Source organism: Myotis yumanensis, unplaced genomic scaffold (assembly GCF_028538775.1).
Source record: "Myotis yumanensis isolate MYYU_CA2020_CCGP unplaced genomic scaffold, mMyoYum1.0.hap1 SCAF_5, whole genome shotgun sequence".
In the NCBI taxonomy this organism is placed as follows: Eukaryota; Metazoa; Chordata; class Mammalia; order Chiroptera; family Vespertilionidae; genus Myotis; species Myotis yumanensis.
In genome coordinates, this window is record NW_027223756.1 from 81,618,759 (window position 1) to 81,637,817 (window position 19,059).

The 19,059-nt window shown below is 43.3% G+C and overlaps 1 protein-coding gene across 1 annotated transcript; it reads right to left on the reverse strand.

Moving 5' to 3' along the window:
• Positions 1-680: 680 nt before the first annotated feature.
• LOC139009791 (cyclin-Y-like protein 1) lies at positions 681-18,742 on the reverse strand. The gene is made up of 9 exons (XM_070413905.1): positions 18,485-18,742; positions 16,711-16,736; positions 14,553-14,653; positions 7,451-7,486; positions 6,174-6,225; positions 4,977-5,096; positions 3,277-3,446; positions 2,206-2,367; positions 681-822 (listed from the first exon to the last, which is right to left on the reverse strand). The coding sequence occupies exons 1-9, from the start codon at positions 18,717-18,719 to the stop codon at positions 774-776; spliced, it is 951 nt and encodes a 316-aa protein (XP_070270006.1). The 5' UTR covers positions 18,720-18,742; the 3' UTR covers positions 681-773.
• Positions 18,743-19,059: the final 317 nt, after the last annotated feature.

A 19,059-nucleotide genomic window follows, 5' to 3' on the forward strand; every position in this document is an offset into this window, starting at 1 on the left:
GGACTTCCATTCAGCCAGATTTCAGGTGGTGCTGGCTGACGGTTGTCCTGTAACTTAGTTGTAATGTTGCTGTCGCTGTGGGAGGCGGCGATTACCCACATTTTCCTGACAGCCATCTTGGATCTCTCTGGCAAAGTTTTCTAATTAGATTTTAAATGGTGTTTTATAATTCTGTAGCATTTATACTTCTGCAGAGGTGCCTTGGATGCCAAAGCCCACAATATCAAAGTTTAAAATTTCACTAAGATTTGCGGGAAACCTCTTGTTTATTCCTGGTTTTTATTTTAATTTTAATTTTAATCAATTAATATTTATTTATTTGCTAATCCTCACACTAGGATATTTTCCCCATTAATTTCTAGAGAGAGGGGGAAGGGAGGGATGAAGAGAGGGAGGGACAGGAGAAGGCAGGGAGGGAGGAGGGACAGAAAGAGAGAAATATCTCCATGAGAGAGACATTAACTGTTGCCTCTTACATGGGCCCGGACTGGGGTCAGGGATCAAACCTGCAGCCCAGTTACACACTCTTGGCTGGGAATTGAACCCAGGACCCTGAGGTGAATGGGCTGATGCTCTAACCCCCGAGGGAAGCCGGCCAGGGACCTCCTTTATCTCTTTAACTGCTTGTTACCACTGCTTTTGAGAAGGAGAGGTGGCATTTCTGTAGTTTTTGTAGAGGAGGGTCTCATGATGTTACAACCCTTCATTTTCTTTAGACAGCTTGGCTTTGGTGTGTTGCATGCCAAGAAGATTGTCGGCGCTAAGAGATCTTTCTATAGCAGCTCTGCCCAGGTCTTTTCCTTGACCGCCTCTGGAAATAGCCTAGGAAAGGAAACCCAATACAAAGAAGGCACAATTAAAAAATAAAAGGGTTCCAACCCTTTTTAAAAAGCATCACTGAGAGCCACATGTTCACACTCCTTCACATAGTGTATAGTTCCTGCCCCTTTGGGTAGCTGAGGTCTATACTGCCAGGTTCTGTGGATGCCTGTTTCTGCAAATTCACAAAGGGAAGTCCCTTAAGAGCTATAATTAGATTGCCAGAGCACGGGAATTTAGAATTATTTAAATTTTGGGTTCTCAATGATGGCAAAGAACAGTACCATCTGTTGCCTGAACATTTGTTCCGTAAACACACTAAACAGGCACTTGGACAATATCAGTGTTTTGTGAGCTATTCAAATTCTATCCACTCTTCACTAGTTACTATCTACTCCAAGCAAACTGTAATCAATGGGCATGTGCTGAACTTCACTGGAAGGTAGGGAAGGTCTAATGACTGAAGCATCAGAAGGACCTATTTCACTTGCACGATAATTATGGTAGAAACACATTTTACTCTAAAGTGCCACGAAGGTACCACAGAAAGCGTCCATTTTAAATCTGTCCATTTCAGTTGTGAATAATTTTTTCAAGAAAACCCGACTGAGAGACCTAGAGGGCTCCTGCACTGCAGGGGCGGGTTTCAATGGTGACTCTTCTGGACATTCTGAGAGCAGCACCCTAGTAAGGGAGGTGTTGCAATAGTGCCCTCTTGTGGACATCCTTAGAACAGCACCCTAGTAATGAATTCTGCCAGTCTGAAAAGAAAACCCAAAGGATAGACCTCAAGTGCTCTAGCCCTTGCAGGGAGGTGTTGTAATAGTGCCTCTAGTGGACATTCTGAGAATCGCACCATAGTAATAGGTTAGTTGCAACAGTGCCCTCTTGTGCACATTCTGAGTACAGCACCCTAATAGGGGAGGTGTTGCAATAGGGCCCTCTTGTGGACATTCTCAGAACAGCACGCTAGGAATCAATTATGCCAGTCTGAAAAGAAAACCCAAATAATTGACCTAGAGAGCTCTAGCCCTTGCAGGGAGGTATTGCAATAGTGCTGTCTTTTGGACATTCTGACAACAGCACCCTAATAAGGGATTAGATGCAATAGTGCCCTCTTGTGCAAATTCAGAGTATAGCACCCTAGTAAGGGAGGAGTTGCACTAATGCTCTCTTGTGGACATTCTGAGAACAGCACCATAGTAGAAGAGGAGTTGCAACAGTGAAAAAAAAGACATATGATGTGAAAGAGTTAAAAAGCTCTTATTTAATGTATTAATTTTATAAAGCTTTTCATTTTCCTAATCATTGTTTCACAGAATTTATCAACAGATATTGGCTTAGGTGATAGACAGAAAACCCCACTTAGTGATTCCACAGCCTTACCTCTGGGTTCTGTGCTCTACTTGGCAAAAAGGTTCAAATAGATCGTGCACATTTTTTTTCTCGGCTATCATTAGAAGTTCAAAGTAATATTTGGCATACACTCTGCCAGTGATCTGAATATTAAACCGAATTAAACGTAAAAAATATATTTCTATCTTATTCCTAGGGGAGGAGGAGACAAAACCGACACAGAACATTTTAGTCATCTGGGCTACCTTCAAAAATGTCACTCTGCGCTACAAGAATGACTCTAAATTGTGTTTTGAAACAAGTAAAGGTAACCCAGCTGTACTAAGACTCTAACCATCAAACCAGGTGCAGCTCTTTGAGGTCCCTCCTGCATCCCAGCACTTGGAGTTGGGAGGAGTGTGAAGAGGTGACCGCCCCCTTTTGCTCTCCTGCTGCTGACTTGGGGGCTCAGAGTCTCTTGAGTGCGACTGTGGATTCATGCTCCTGACTCACTGACCAGGGTCCGCTGTAGTGTTCAGATGAAAGGAGTGATGTATGCTGCTCCTGGGCCCTAACCAACTTGCAGGCATTTTCACCAGGCCCATCACAGGCAGGGGCTTGTGGAAGTAGAGAAGTACCCACAAATGAAGTGAGCACATCACCACCGCCGTGAAGGGACCCATGGGAAGCCACCACTACTATCTGAGGGGGCAACACTCTTGAGGCAACAAGGATTCCTCAAGTATTAATTAATTAATTAATTATTTAATTAATTAAATCAGCCACATTTGATGGAAAGGGGACCCATCCCCCACCCAGTGCATGGGACCAACAGCAGAGGACAAAAGGGAAGTTTCTGTTCACCTTATTCCTTTTGACAGGACAGGCTGCACTTTTTAAACTATGAAAAGCAGAAACAGGAAACATAGATGACCTGGCTGGACTAAGCCCCCTTTAGGACTGGACCTCTGACGGGCACGGAGTCAGACTCCACCCATGTTCTCCCACGTGGGGCTGCGTCCTGCCCTGCTCAGCACCCCTGTCCCTGCCCGAGCAGAGGGGAGCCTGCCCAAAGGGGTGAGTTCAATAAAGTGGGAAAAGAAATTTGGGAGCAGCGCTCACATATCATCGACGGGAATGATGTTGTTGATGAGCTGGCAGTAGTCCATGCCCCACAGAGCCTGTTTGCCCCAATACTCATAGGCAAGAAGGGCAGATCCCAGAAGTATTCTTCTCCAGTTAATGGGAGATATGTCAATGTTTGAACAGTCCAAAAGCCTTTCCATGAAAATCTGTAAAAGTAGAGCACTGGTCTTTCACTTTAGCTCAGTGTACATTCTTGATTTGAAGTGTTAGAAATGACAGATTTAATCCATTTTTGAAATTCTTTTTTTTTCTTTGTTAATACTCATGGGAGGATATTTTTTCATTGATTCTTAGAAAGAGTGGAAGGAAGAGAGGTGGGAGAGATAGAGAGAGATTCACAGAGAAAAACATCTATATGAGAAAGACATCGATTAGCTGCCCCCCCCCCCCCCCACACACACACACACTTGCCTGTATGGGGAGGGGAATCAAACTTGCAATCCAGGTTGGGGCCCTTGACCAGGAATCAAACCCGTGACCCTTTGGTGTGCGGGCTATTGCACTATCCACTGAGCCACCTGGCAAGGGTGAGATTCCTTCTATCCTTACGTTCTACAGACACTGCTTGGCCAGCCAAAGCCAGAGGCCATCCCATTCTCTCTTTCACCACTTTAGTCTGCCCCTGCCGCTGTCACTCCACTGAAACGGCTATTGCTAAGGGCCTCAGAGCCTTCAAAATACAAACAGAGCTCTTCATCTCACTGCCCACTTCCCCGCCATCCCTAACAGCATAGAGGGCACGGCCACTTGCCTAGTTGCTGGGACCACAAACCTCCACTTGAGCCAGCCTGCTCTGATCTGCTAGCAAGTCTTGCCTCCCCTTCTCCGTGGGAATCTGACCGCTTTCCAGTGCATTGGGCACCTCTCACCTGCATGACTCTCACTGACTCCTGACTTTACTGCCTCCACTCGGACTTCCAACAACAGTCCCTTCTCCCCAGGAGCCAGAGGAGCCTCTTCCCTTAAGAGCACTTCACCCCCAACTCAATGTCTGCCGAAGGTTTCCCATCAGGCAAATCTAATGTAACTTCTTCCCATGGCCTGCAAGCCTCCAGGCCTATGAGATAGGATCCTGCCCGTGTGTGACTCATCTTCTTTCCTCATCCCACACTCTGACCACACGGCCACACCGCACTGTTCCCTGAACACACCAACCCTGTGCCCGGCTCAGCAGCGTGCCTCAGCCCCTGCCCACAATGCCAGAGCTCATCTTCCTCAGCTCAGCCAGGTCACGGTTCCAATGTTTCCTCTTTAAAGAGGCTCCTCTGACCTTTTTGCCGAAAAGAGTAAACCTCTGTGGTCACCTCATCGCTTCATCCTGCTTTATCTTCTTGGTGCTCACACCACCTGAAGTGTTCATCTCTTTAAAAACACTCATTAAAAAACTACCTATGTCTTCCCCACTAGAATATAAGCTCTTGGGGTTGGGTGGGGAGTTGGGGGAAGAAACTGAAATCTCCCCTCATGTCTTTAATAGCAATTGTTTGCGATGGATACAGCAATGGTAACACTTTCAATCCCAACGATTATTTAGCTCCACTGTGTGTGGCTTACTCCCCTTCATAGCTTCTCTTAATAAAGTTCTGAGGATCATGTCAGGAATCTGCTTTGATGTGCAAAGCAGACCATCGCCTGAGCCCGGGACAGAGAAGCAGCCTCTGGAAGAGCTGTCTTACCAAGGTCACAATCGCACATTCAGCGGTGAGGTGTTCAGCACTGAAAAGAGTACAGACAAATCTGTAGACACTCTTCAGTTCAGGGTCACGCAGAAAGTGGTCCGTTGTAATTATCTCGTGCTGAAAAGAGAAACAAGGCAACATAAGTACCCACTGAAGGAAAATACATAAGAACTCTCATGCTATCAGCCTTGTACTTTGCCCACCTGTCCCTAAAATAATTGTGAGTAGGTGACATGTCTTTTAGCCTTTTTAAAAAATAATGACACTTTTTTTTTTTTTTTTTCAGAGCGTAAGGGAGAAGGAGAGGGAGGTAGAAACATCAATAATGAGAGAGAATCATTGATCAGCTGCCTCCTGCACACCCCCTACTGGGGGATGAGGCCCTCAACCCAGGCATGTGGTTTTGACCAGAATCGAACCCAGGACCCTGTAGTCCACAGGCCGATGCTCTATCCATTGAGCAAAACCAGCTAGGGCTCTTTTAGTCTTTGAAGTATAAACAATGATCTTAAACAACACTGATTGTATACTCACCAGTTACAGTTACTGATACAGGCACAACCTGCATACAGTTACGTATGTCTCCCATTCCCCCCTCCACAGAAGTCTACCGAAATGTAAACCATGTGTAGGCTCACAGGCACGTTGACCCCCATGTCACTCTTCTCTGCAACCAGCTCTGAAAACACATGTTCATGTTCCTGTGACCCCGAGACTCTGGCTGTGCCGTGCTCCACAGGAGGCACCAGCTACCTGTCGCTGCAGAGCTTCAGAGGAGGGAAGTAGGAAATTCCTCTCATTTTAATTGGTTTAAAATTTAAGTAGCTGTCTCAGTTTTTTCAAAGAGTCTTAACATACCTAAAGGTCTATTTACAGACGTTTATATTGTTTGGTGCTCCTGAAATTTTTCTTTAAGAACGATACACTTACTCATTTGGGGCACATTTACTCACTTTAGCTCCCTGACTATACAAAGCTGTGGCTCAGTTCTTACTGACGTGGCCCTCACACAAGACTCCTTTTGTAAAATCATTAGAGACAACATGCAGTGGGAAGAAGACTGAAAAGAAGATGCTTTTGACTTCAAGCTGGAGGGAGTCATTTTCTTCTAATAATTCATTTCAAAGCAGATCAGTATGAAAGAAACACCACAGTATGAGAGACAAATAGAACCTCAATAAAACTGACACTTACTCTGAACGGGTGCTTTCTCTCATCGAAAATATCGAACGATTTATTTCCAACTCTATGAAACAAGAAGATGCATTTAAAAACCGTACTCAGGAAATGTTAGTATCTCAGGAACACATCATTTAGGAGTTAGAGGGGGTTCGGGGGGAAGCTTAACTTTCAACAAAGCAGTTTGACAAACTGACTCTGTAAGAGGGTTTCCTGACTTCTTTTTACTCAGTACATCAAACCCTGTGCAATGTTTTCTGCAATGACCAGCTAGCGTTGCCTTCAAAACCACTGATCCTCCCTGTCAGGCAATGCTGGCAAACCAAATGTATTTCCATCCCTCCAGCTCACACTGGAATACACAAGAACACTTTATAAAGCAGTAGTGCTGGGCTACAATGTGTTTAGAATTTTAATTCATGTGGATATGACATTCATGTTAATTTCCTGTTTTTCCACTTGTTATTTTTCTGTATTACATTCTTTTTTTTATATATTTTATTGATTTTTTACAGAGAGGAAGGGAGAGAGATAGAGATAGCTACATGAGGCTGGGTCTTCCTAATACTTCTTCAAAGCAAAGAATTAAGATGACTGAAGTAATGGCAAATCATTGAAGACAGAATATCCATGAGAATCAGGTGTCTTCTATTAAGCCAGACATTTAAAAAATTTGCAAAAATGTAGATTAATGATACATGTCCACTGAAATCTTGGTGCAGAAAATAATTATTTTTCATATTGTCTTTTATATTATACCCTGTAGTGGGCAAGACAGTCTGCACAACCAAGAATTATCCAGCTCAGAATTTCAGTAACACTATAAAAACTGTTTAAACATACAGTGGATTTATTTTTTAAAGCTCCATTTTAATTTCTAATACAGTAAATATCAAATAACCCACATAAACAAATACTCTTTGGGATCCTCAATAACTCAAGCGTTATGGGTCTTAGGACAAAAACAATTCATTCACTTTAATCCTATGTAATAAAAGGGTCACATGCAAATTGTTCCCTCGACCAGGAGTTCAACTAGAGTTTGACCAGGGGGCAGGGCTGGCCCGCCAACCACCTTGGGTCTCTCCCGTGGCCGGCCCAGCCCAACTGGCCCTGATTGGGGCCGGCCAACTGGACCCTACCTGTGCCTGATTTGTGCACCCGGCCTCTCATAATATAATAAAAAGCACTTTACAGCTTGCTTCAAAAATGTCTACAGCTACTACCTAACACTCAATTTGATATGTTATACATTTACTAGCTAGAATAACAATACAGGTTTTAAAACTCACCTGTACTTTATGATGTGATGTATGGAGAAAGTCATGCTGTGGAAGAAAAAAGAATTGTAACAATTGGTTTTATTATGTTAGGTTTGAGGACAATTGTTAATGGGTCGGGGGCGGGGGGAGCGGGAAGACCATCCCAGCTGCCCAGTGGTCTTGAAATCTTCATTCCCATCCGTATCATCTGGGCACTTTGCCCCTTGTTTTAGCTATTTTGCAATTTCACATACTGGAGACTGTACACCTACTTTGGCCCCACCCTGTACATGTTAGTACACACTCCCCCATCATTTGCCCTTGTACTCATAGGACCTTTCATCCTGTACATGTTATATGTATTTGTGCACATACTTAAATTTAAGCCATACAGTAGTTGTGCTTTTAAAAAAGTTGTGGGTCCCTGCGTTTCAGTTGATTTATTTCACTATCTACCTACACACACATTTCCATTATTTTCCTACAATTAAATAAAATGCTCTGTACCAAAAAAAGTTTAACATCACTTTTACATAATTATTAGGAAATTGAGTAGCAAGTGTAAGAGCCCAAAACATCAGTAGATTTAGTTATCCTGACACAAGCAATGCTAACAACGCATCGCAATGCTTCACAGTGTAATATTAATAACATTTACTTGCAAAGTAGATTAAATGTAATCATGCCTCACAGTTTTCCTCAGCTTGTCAAAGGTTGTGACATTGAGAGACTGTTGGGGGGGGTGGTGAAATGCATGTATTTAGAGACAAACAATTTTAGAAATGTTGCATAAGTGATTCTAGTAAAGACTGCACCCCATTGGGAACAATGTACCATGATGCACATTTTTCAAAATCATTCTTAAAACTCAGTTAGCTCTATGAATTTTCTCAGTAAACCCTTACTTCACCAATAGTGAATCTACTGAATGACCATTTTCTTTCTTTCTTTCCTTCTTTCTTTCTTTCTTTCTTTCTTTCTTTCTTTCTTTCTTTCTTTCCTTCTTTCTTCTTTCTTTCTTTTTCTTCTTTTTTGGAAGAGGAGAACTGAGTTTAATAATTTTGTTACCAGGAGAGACCAAGATGGCGGCGTAGGTAAACACCGGAGACCGCTGCCGCAAACAACCATTTCAAAAATACAACTAAAAGACTGAACGGACATCACCCAGAACCACAGGAAGGCTGGCTGAAGAGAGACTCTACAACTAGAAGGAAAGAGAACAGCAAATCGAGGCTCAGAGGCGGCGCAGTGTGGAAAATACAAAGGTACCGAGGTGCGCGCGCAAAGCGGGCTGGTGGCTGAGGGCTCGGTTGTCGTTTTCTGTCGGGAGTGAGTCTCAGACTCTGGGCTCCAGATCCGGGCGAGTCTCTAGGGACCCAGACTCAAATGGGAGAAGCGGGATTATCCGGCATCAGTTGGAACCTGAGGGCAACTTTCTCTCCGAGGTTTGCAGCGGCTGCCGGGGTTCTGAGAAGCAGAGCCTCTGGGAACGGGACTGAGCGTGGCCATAACTGCTCCCTCCGCCCGCCCTGTTGATCCCGCCCCGCCCAAAGCCTGCGCACAGCCATTTGCCGATCGCCTCAGGCAAAGGCTGGATTAGCGCCTCCCCAGAAGGCAGACGTTTTCCGTACAGCTGATTCCTATAGCCAGCCGGCCTGGGGGTCAAATCCCTCTAGTGTTAACTACAACAATTAAGGCTTGGCTAGAACAAGACTGCGCACAGAGACCACAAGGGGGTGCACCAAGAAAGCATAAAAGATGCGGAGACAAAGAAACATGACAGAAATGGAGGATATGGAGCTAAGAATCGCAATTTTGAGGGCTTGCCATAAATTTGTGCAGAGCCTCACGAAAACTAATGAGACCCTCGATGCTACGATAAAGAAATTAGAAAGTAAGCATACACGGACTGAAATAAAGAATATTATACCCAATAGCAGACCAGAGGAGTACAATAATCAAACCAAAGATTCGACAAAAAACACCCAATTGGAAAAGCAAAATGAAAAAAGAATCCGAAAGTGTGAAGATAGTGTAAGGAGCCTCTAGGACAGCTTTAAGCGGACTAATATCAGAGTCATTGGAGTGCCAGAAGATGAGAGACAGCAAGATATTGAAAACCTATTTCAAGAAATAATGGCAGAAAACTTCCCCCACCTGGAGAAAGAAATGGACTTACAGGTCCAAGAAGCGCAGAGAACCCCAAACAAAAGGAATCCAAAGAGGACCACACCAAGACACATCATCATTAAAATGCCAAGAGCAAAAGACAAAGAGAAAATCTTAAAAGCAGCAAGAGAAAGAGGCTTAATTACCTACAAGGGAATACCCATACGACTGTCAGCTGATTTCTCAACAGAAACTTTGCAGGCCAGAAGGGAATGGCAAGAAATATTCAAAGTGCTGAATACCAAGAACCTACAACCAAGATTACTTTATCCAGCAAAGCTATCATTCAGAATTGAAAGTCAGATAAAGAGCTTCACAGATAAGGAAAAGCTAAAGGAGTTCATCACCGCCAAACCAGTATTATATGAAATGCTGAAAGGTATCCTTTAAGAAGAGGAAGAAGAAGAAAAAGGTAAAGATACAAATTATGAACAACAAACATGCATCTATCAACAAATGAATCTAAGAATCAAGTGAATAAATAACCTGATGTACAGAATGAACTGGTGATTATAATAGAATCAGGGACATAGAAAGGGAATAGACTGACTATTCTTGGGGGAAAAAGGGGTGTGGGAGATGTGGGAAGTGACTGGACAAAAATCATGCACCTATGGATGAACACAGTGGGTGGGGAATGAGGGGGGAGGGTGGGGTGGGAGCTGGAAGGAGGGGAGTTATGGGGGGAAAAAAGAGGAACAAATGTAATAATCTGAACAATAAAGATTTAATTAAAAAAAAAAAAAAAAAAAGCTGGATCACAAGGTTGGAGGCATGTAGGAAGCCACCCATGGATATTTTGCTTTCACATGAATGCTTCTCTAACCCTCTCCCTTCCTCTCTCTCTAAAAATCAATAAAAATACATTTTTAAAAAGAAAAAAAAAAATAAAATAAATGTTAGTTATCACAAAAAAAAAAAAATAATAATAATTTTGTTACCACTTGACTGTGATTGGAAACCTGGCTCCGTAGAAGGGGCCAGGAGAAGGTGAGCTGCTACGGAAGAGAGAATCTGCCAGGTCACCAAACACAAAGGGGATATGACAGAACCAAGCAGCCCACAGAGTGGACAGTGAGAAAGAACCAGTCATCAACAGAAGCCAAACCTCTGAGAAGCATGTGGAGAGTCGGTCCATGGCGACGGTTGCTCTGGGAACAGGGACATTCCTGCGCGGGGATGCCTAAGGCCTAGGCTACACAAAGGGCGTCTGAGACAGACATTCCTGATGGACATTTTACAAAATCTGGCCCTTAGAATAACTGAGAAATAGCCCGAAAAGATCATCCTTGAAACTGTAATAAAGAAAGTGTCTTAAACTGGTAAAACTGACAACTCAGTGAGCTATTTTTGCTGTCATCCTACCATAAGAAAAAAGCAGAAATACATTCGTCTAGCAATCTGTGAAAAGCAGGGAACCGCACCATAAGAGCGTAGAAAGAGTCTATAAATGGGAGAGTCCAAGAAAAAGCTCTCTCCAAAATGTCCACAAAGATACATATGCCCGTTAGAAGAAAAAGTAAGAATATACACATCATCAATCACATCCGAGAATAAGAAAGTTAGGATTGATAGATTTAGATTGAATGACTACTCTAAAGTTGGGCAACTCCTTTGCGTCATTTCTCAGATTCCTTGGGCAAGTCATGAGCATTCCGAAGGGATCAACACCTGCATATTCCTTGTCCTGGATCATGGGTTCAGCTCCCAGAGGAGAGAAGAACAGGCCTTGCCTGTGAGTCCTTTACTTTCTAAAAGAAAAAACCAACCAAACAAAACCCCACCAAGTCATTTTGTGCGCCTAGCTAATCCCTTCCCCTCGATTAACATAAAAACAGAAACATCCCTGCCCAAAAGGGCTGAGTTTTTCCTCCTAAAAGACATTCATACCATACATCATATTCGCAAAGCAGTTTAAACACAGTCTGCTATTAGCACTGTATGATTGTTTGTTTTTAATAAAAGGGATGCATATCTGAGTGTAAGAACTGGAAGATTCTCCCCAGAGTTTAAAGCAGCGGTTCTCAACCTGTGGGTCGTGACCCCTTTGGGGGTCAAACAACCCTTTCACAGGGGTTGCCTAAGACCATCAGAAAACACATATATAATTACATATTGTTGTTGTGATTAATCACTATGCTTTAATTATGTTCAATTTGTAACAATGAAAATACATCCTGCATATCAGATATTTACATGACGATTCATAACAGTAGCAAAATTACAGTTATGAAGTAGCAACGAAAATAATTTTATGGTTGGGGGTCACCACATGAGGAACTGTATTAAAGTGTCGTGGCATTAGGAAGGTTGAGAACCACTGGTTTAAAGGATTAATAAGATGCTGGTTCAAGTTCTTGAAGATGGAAATGGAAGGCAAATGGCATCATCAGAGGCTGGGAACTAGTTACAAACAGCAGGGCATCCTGAGCTCGGCGGGGGCTGAGCGCCACCCAACCCCATGTCACCATTTTAAGAGTTTCTGCCAATGCTTAGTTAAGAGTAGGACTTCTTTAAGAGACTAAAAGAAATGCAATTAAGTTTTTATTGAAGACTATCCAGTGGCAAGAACACCTGAGCATTGTACCATGTCGTAGACATTAGTCAAGAATTCACTCAGACTGCCTTTCACACTGCATTGGTCAGGCAGCCTTCAGCCTGCTGTGAAAGCGCCTTGCAGGGCTGGTCCTGAGTCCTAACAGGGCTTTACTTTAGATCACCGCCCACCACCTGTTTTCCTCGTATTTTACTATCAAGAAGTTCGGCCACATAGCTTAAAAAAAAAAAAAAAAAGAAGAAGAAGAAGTCCAAACTGTTTCCATTCTGAGGCCAAATTATGATGTGATGCTAATTTGCATAAAGCGTTTGCCTCTCCATGCATCCTGCTGAAATCCAGGGTCCATCCCAAGGAAAAAGCTCATACATCTGTCTAATTGCAGCAGAAGCGGGCGGGTGTGGCTCTGAATGACCATTTTCAAAAGGGAGGACAGCAAATGGAAACTTCCTGTACTTCCTGAATTAGACTGATTTGGAGAAAGAAGCATGAAACCTACTTGTCTGAGCAAGGCTAACCTTTACAACTACGTTTGAATTATTCTGTAACATCAGAGTCTTTTGAATTCAAAAGAAGCTACAGAATGCATCCAAAGTTGAGTGGTATTCTTTACTCCAGGATTTAGTGTTGGCTGAATACAAACATTCAGTGATTACTCAATAGGTCCCAAAGCTCAGGAGTTGAGAGAGAGATGGGGCTCAGCTTTTGCGGAAACACAATTTGATCTCAACTACTGTTATAAGTGAGAGAAGCAAGTTATATTATTATTATAATTGTGAACTTGCTGTTTTTTAACTAAAGTAGAAGTTACTAATAATTTAATTAGCAAAAAGATGGCACATTATGAAAATGACATTTTAAAGCTGATTATGTTTTTCAGGCTGAAAATACAATTAAAGGTGAATATACTAATACTGTCAGGGAGCATTTCCCAAACCGTGTTCTGGAGAATCAGCCCTCATATTCCAGACACTGAGAATGTACCTTGGACAACCCCATGGGAGCCAGGAAGCTGGACAGAACATGCATTTTCTCTCTTAAATAAGTTTAGAGTTTTCCTCTTAGGGTGTTTTTAAAGTTCATCTCCCATAGTAGGCTATGGGGCAACTAATAAACACTTTTCATCATCATAACACTGTTCATGGTTGCTTAAGTATAAACCTGTCTATGGCTATGTTTCCAAAAATTACTTCTTTCACTTTTTTCTTTTGTTATATATCTCCTATATATTAGAGAGGAATATGCAAATTGACCGTCACCACCACAAAGATGACTGTACCACAATGGAAGCCGAGTTCCCGTAAAGAGCCCTACCGAGAAATCAGCTGGGACCTGAGGCTGAGACCCCCCCCACCCCGCCCCCGTGGAACTTGGCAGGGGACCTCAAGGCGTGCTCTCCTGCTCCAGCCTGGGCTGGGGGACCTCAGGCTGCACCCCCTGCTCAGCGGGGCTTGACAAGGGTGGGACTGGCAGGGTCTGGACCTAGCCCAATGGGGCACAGGGGTGGCCAGGTCTGGATCTCACATGATTTTAAGGCACACGTGGGTGGGTAGGGACATGACTCTGGGTCCTGTGGTGCGGCCCGGACTCTGACAGGAGGAAGATATTCACATACATTTTACTAATTTTCTTTCATCTCTGACACTTCTATTATAGAGAAAGTGCAAATAGCAATATTAAATATTTCCTCTAATTGATCTCCTTTTAATGTGCATGAATTTCGAGCACCAGGCCACAAGATGCAGTGTCTTGAAGATATATTTATACATATGTATACATATATAATTAAATTTTATATATCTACTAAATTAAAACTTCAGTTGAACAAATTTTACCTACAAAGGAATTAGCTTGAAAAGTTGTTCCTTAAAGACTGATGTGATACATCCCACTTTGGGGGTAGGAAGGAAAAGTACATTTTAATACAGACACAGTGTAGAGAAATGTATGATGGGAAAATCTGACAAAATCCAATTAACTTGTAATGCAGACACACTCTGGAGCCAGTGGGGGAGAAACTATTCCTTCTTGCAAGAATAGCTTCCAAAGTGCTGTGCACTGTTTTAGGGCCATGTCCCATAAAGAAATACATTTTAATAGAAACACCCAATAAAAAGCACTTCTCCTTTCCATTATGGTCCAAAATGCCTCAAAAACAGAAAAAAACACACGATATTTTGGGGGGATTTCATATATTTGCTAACTGGTTTTCCCTTCTTCCATCCCCTCTAATGGTTACATGGAAATTGAAATTTCATATTTAGGTACTTGACATCAATAAATATAGACACCAGTTTCTTAACCTGGTTACTGAGAAGGACAACACAGTGGCTGAGACTATGGGTCAGTAGGATGCTCTCAGCAGAAGGGGGTCTGTCACTCAGCCTGCGGCAACCTAGAGGTACTCACGCTCGGATGGTGGTTTTAAAGTCCGGCTGCCTGATGGCATCGTCAGAGAGAAACACCGTTGGACATGACCCATATCCTTTAGTAAGGCGCCCTGGACACTCCTGACGTAGAGGGAAAGAGAGGCAGATGTCACAGTACGTATGCTGAACCTATAAATGTGCGTGTTTTTTTCTCTTGGTTAAAATGTCAAACAATTAAGCATTAAGGTTTTTCTTACAGTCCATGAACTGCATGAGTGTGATATCATGTGAGGCTCTATGTAAACCCAGTAGATAATCTAACTTCCACAGACGAGATTTGAGGAATGGCTTATAAAATATTCCCTTTCATAAGTACCTATCATCAAACCTGCCAAACCCCTATTAAACATGCCCTTTATAATAGTGTAAAACGTTTAGAATTAGACTTCAGTGTTTTTCTTCCTTAAGAGAGCAAATGTAGCTAAGATTTCCCATTTCTCTTGTTCATTTATTACACTTAAATGCAATGCATTAAATAATAAAAATTCACAGCCATTTTATTGCAGTAAATGAAAGCCAATAATGAATACTAATTCAAAGAGACAAACATGCATGTTTGGTCAGAGGCGTGTGTGCCAGGGCTGCCCATTTGCTAACAAGCTTGGGGCCACAGGTCTCTCTGAACCTCACTTCCCCAAAAAACAGATAAAACAGCTTTCAGAATTAAGCTCTCACTTCATGTTTAAGGAAGACTATCATTACATTTCTCAAGTGAGAACCTCAGAGAATAGTTTCCATTCATTTCTACATGTTGTTAATTCTGTTCTCTTGGTCATCTGACACCAACCTCCATCCTGCCTCACTCAGGCTGCTCTCTGCTTACAAGGCCTCTTCTTCCTGTCCAGCAAGCTCAACTCCTCCCCATCTGCCTCCAGGATACGCTCACCAGCAGCCACACCACCCAACCTCTGTCCTGCACACGCCCACATCTGAGTGTCCACTTGTCACATGGCATCAACTGCCTACAGGGTGTCCCTCTCATAGAAACCTAAGCTTCTCTAGGGAAGGGAGGACTCGGACTTCTCTCCTGCCTCCAGCTGCTGAGCACAGAACCTGGGACAGGTTAGCAGCTCGAGTACTTGGCAAGTTTTTTTTTTTTAAATTTTCTTTATTTCAGAGGGGAAGATAGAGGAATAGAGAGCTAGAAACATCAATGATGAGTGAGAGTCTTTGATTGGCTGCCTCCTGCATGCCACTCATTGGGGCTTGAGCCTGCAACCCTAGCATGTGCCCTTGGCCAGAATCAAACCTGGGACCCCTCAGTCTGCAGGCCGATGCTGTATCCACTGAGCCAAACCAGCTAGGGCAACAAGTTTTTTAAATCATTTACATCTAGGAGATAAACCTTACTGCAGATAACAATTTAGAATTTATCTGCAGTGGTACTGGAGAGGTGACAATAAAATGTTTGATAACTTTTAGAGAAAACACTATCCTTAACACACTTTAGCAGTATCCATTGATTTGAGAAGTATCCATTGATTTGCAAAGAGCCCAACAATTCAGCAATAATCAAATACTGACATAGCCTGAACTATGTTTTGACAATTCTCTTCCTTAAAATAAGGCCAATAACTAATCATTGTAAATAGTTGAGAATAACAGTAGCATTTTGAATATACGAAAATAATAATAACTTTAATATGCTTGGTTTTGTTGTTTTTAAAAACTAATTCAGATGAGCCACCCTTCCTCATTTCATAGAAAATAGCTTTCTTCATGCTGTCATACTTCCCCATCAGCATCACCCACAAATGCACAAGAGATTGGGCAGGGGAATAATCTACTTGATGCCTTTTAAAATACAGAGCATTTTAACATTGCCAGTAGCCTATAATCAGAAAGATCCATATCTTGTATAAAACACCATTTTGCTTGTTTTAATGGTTTCACTGCAAAGCCACTTTTTCCTTATCAATCAGAAGTTCCAGACCATATATTTTTTTGAAAAGTATCACTATTTGAAGGAATAAATTCTCCTTCAATCTAGAATAATTAGGAAAATAGAGGAGGTTGAGAACACCTACAAATGAGGTCCATGCTATTGGTATCCACCCATTATAGTTGTTAGGAATCACAGCAGACAACTTTTACATCAAACTATTAATTTCTTACTTAACTCTTCAACTGTTACTTACATCATTGTTCTTCCTCTTGTCTTGTTCTAAGAAAAAAACAAATTAACTGATCAATTCTGATACAAATGCCATAGAAAATAACAGTGGCTGATTATCTGAAAAACTACCACATACAAAATGAGCAAAATTTTATTTCATTTTAAATACTTTACAACAAAATTTATAATTTGGAATACCTGGAAAGATGAGCACCCTAAAGTAAAATCTAAAAACTTAGTGTTACTTTTTGACCTAACGTATCACCTATATTAGGCACAAATGAAAGGCTCTCCATGTACAGAAGGGCAAATCCATTCAGACCAGGTGAGAAATGAAGCTGATGAAAAGTTTGCCTGTAGCATATCTGAACCTCTACCCAGTAGTGGCACCTGATTGTACAGTTATACCCACCTCACTTGAACCACCAGGATCTAAGAGCTGACGCTCTGAGAACCAGGTTCTGGCCAGGCACTAGTCTCCAGGCTCATGGGCCTCCCTGGAAATGTCCAGAACTACTTTTTGGTAATCAACTAAAATACCTCACTAAAAACCAATGGAAAGTAACCTATTCAAATGTACATTTTAAAATGAGTGCTGCCTTAGTAGCCCTGGCTGGTGTTGCACAGTTTGTTGGGCATCGTCCCTGCACCCAAAGGTTGCCAGTTTCATTCCTGGTCAAGGCCACATGCCTGTGTTTTGGGCTCAGTCCCTGCTGGGGGTGGTGTGCAGGACGCAGCAGATGGATGTTACTCTCTCACATCAATGTTTTCTCTCTCTGTCACTCTCCCTCTCTCTCCCAAAATCAATAAACTATTTTTTTCTTTCTTTTTTTTAATCCTCACTCAAGGACATTTTTTCCATTGCTTTTTAGAGAGAGTGGAAGAGAGAGGGAAAGACAAAGAGAAACATCGATGTGAGGGAAACGCATCAATGGGTTGTCTCCTGCACAAGCCCTGACCAGGGCCCAGGCTGGGGGGAAGCCTGCAACCGAGGTATGTGCCCTTGACTGGAATTGGACCCAGGACCCTTCAGTGCAGGCCAATGCTCTACCCACTGAGCCAAACCAGTTAGGGTTCAAAAAACTATTTTTAAAAAATATTTTAAAAAAGAAAATGAGCATGGTAACCTAATTTCCCGTGGCTTCAGCACCCAGCGTCATTTTGCTCTCACAAAGGCCAGGAGAAGAATGAAAGCTCTGAATAGGGTCTTGGCTGTGCTGTTCCCCACACTGTCTCCTCTGGTGTGGGGTGGGCACCACAGAAACAGTCCCTTATGAGTGAAGAGAGGGCCAGGGCGTAGCTTTTCCTTTACTGTCTCCACTCTACTGTGAGGCACCCATGGCTCTGGAAGCAACTGAGAAACACAGCAATCCTAACCAAAAGCGATTAGCTTAAAACAAGAAAAACACACACACACACAGGGCACCCCATGCTTTATTGTGCGGCATTACTTCAAATACAATGGAACCCTCATTCCTTGTACTTCTGTCCTAATCAATGGAAACACCTGCTCACGTGTGGCATTCCCAGCAGGTAAACTCAATTGAACAAAGCACTGAGGAAGGTCAGCAGGCAAGCAGGAGAGTCAAAATGCTACCTTGCTGCTCAGGTAGTAAAGAGGGAAAAGATCCGGCCGCAAGGTCGAGAGCAGCAGGGGTGGGGGACCAGGTGCCCATCCCTAGGAAAGCTGGCTCCTGCTGGAAGGAGCCCCAGGCAGTGAGTCCCTCCCAGGCGACTGTGGGGGCAGCGGAGGACAGAGGTACCCCAAAGAGCAGAAGGGAATTGCTACCTCTTACCTTTGGGCGTCGCCGGGGCGCTGATGTTCTTCAGGTGGTGGCACTTGAGGGCTCTGGAAGTTGACTCAGACTTCGGGGTAGCAGGCACTGTTTCTACTGCCCCTGTGTCCCTAGCAGCCGCCTCATGAACCTCAGACTCACACTTGGACTTAACGTGCCTGGAGCCCCGATCCAGCTTGGGGCTGGCACTGGGACTGCGACTGGCCTTCAGGCAGCAACTCTTGGAGTTGCCCATGGTTCACCTCCTCTCCTCCCTGGTGTTGCTGATTCGCTCCCACCCCGCTCCCCGCCACCCCCCTCCCACAACCCTCAGTAATCCCTCCCCCCAAGGAAGGCTAGGCCTGCAGGCAGCCCCAAGGCTTCACCGCACAAGCAGGTAGGGCTCACCCACTGTTTGCTTGGCCTCTGGGCTGCCAGGCCCCAGATGGAGCTCAGGGCCCAGCCACCCCCCCGGAACTGCACCTCTCTGGATGACTCGTTTGTGAGGACAGCAACCAACACGACTTGTTGAAAACGGATCTGGATCCGACAAGCGCTGAGAGCTACAACCACAGTGGGAAGAGAGCACAGCCAAA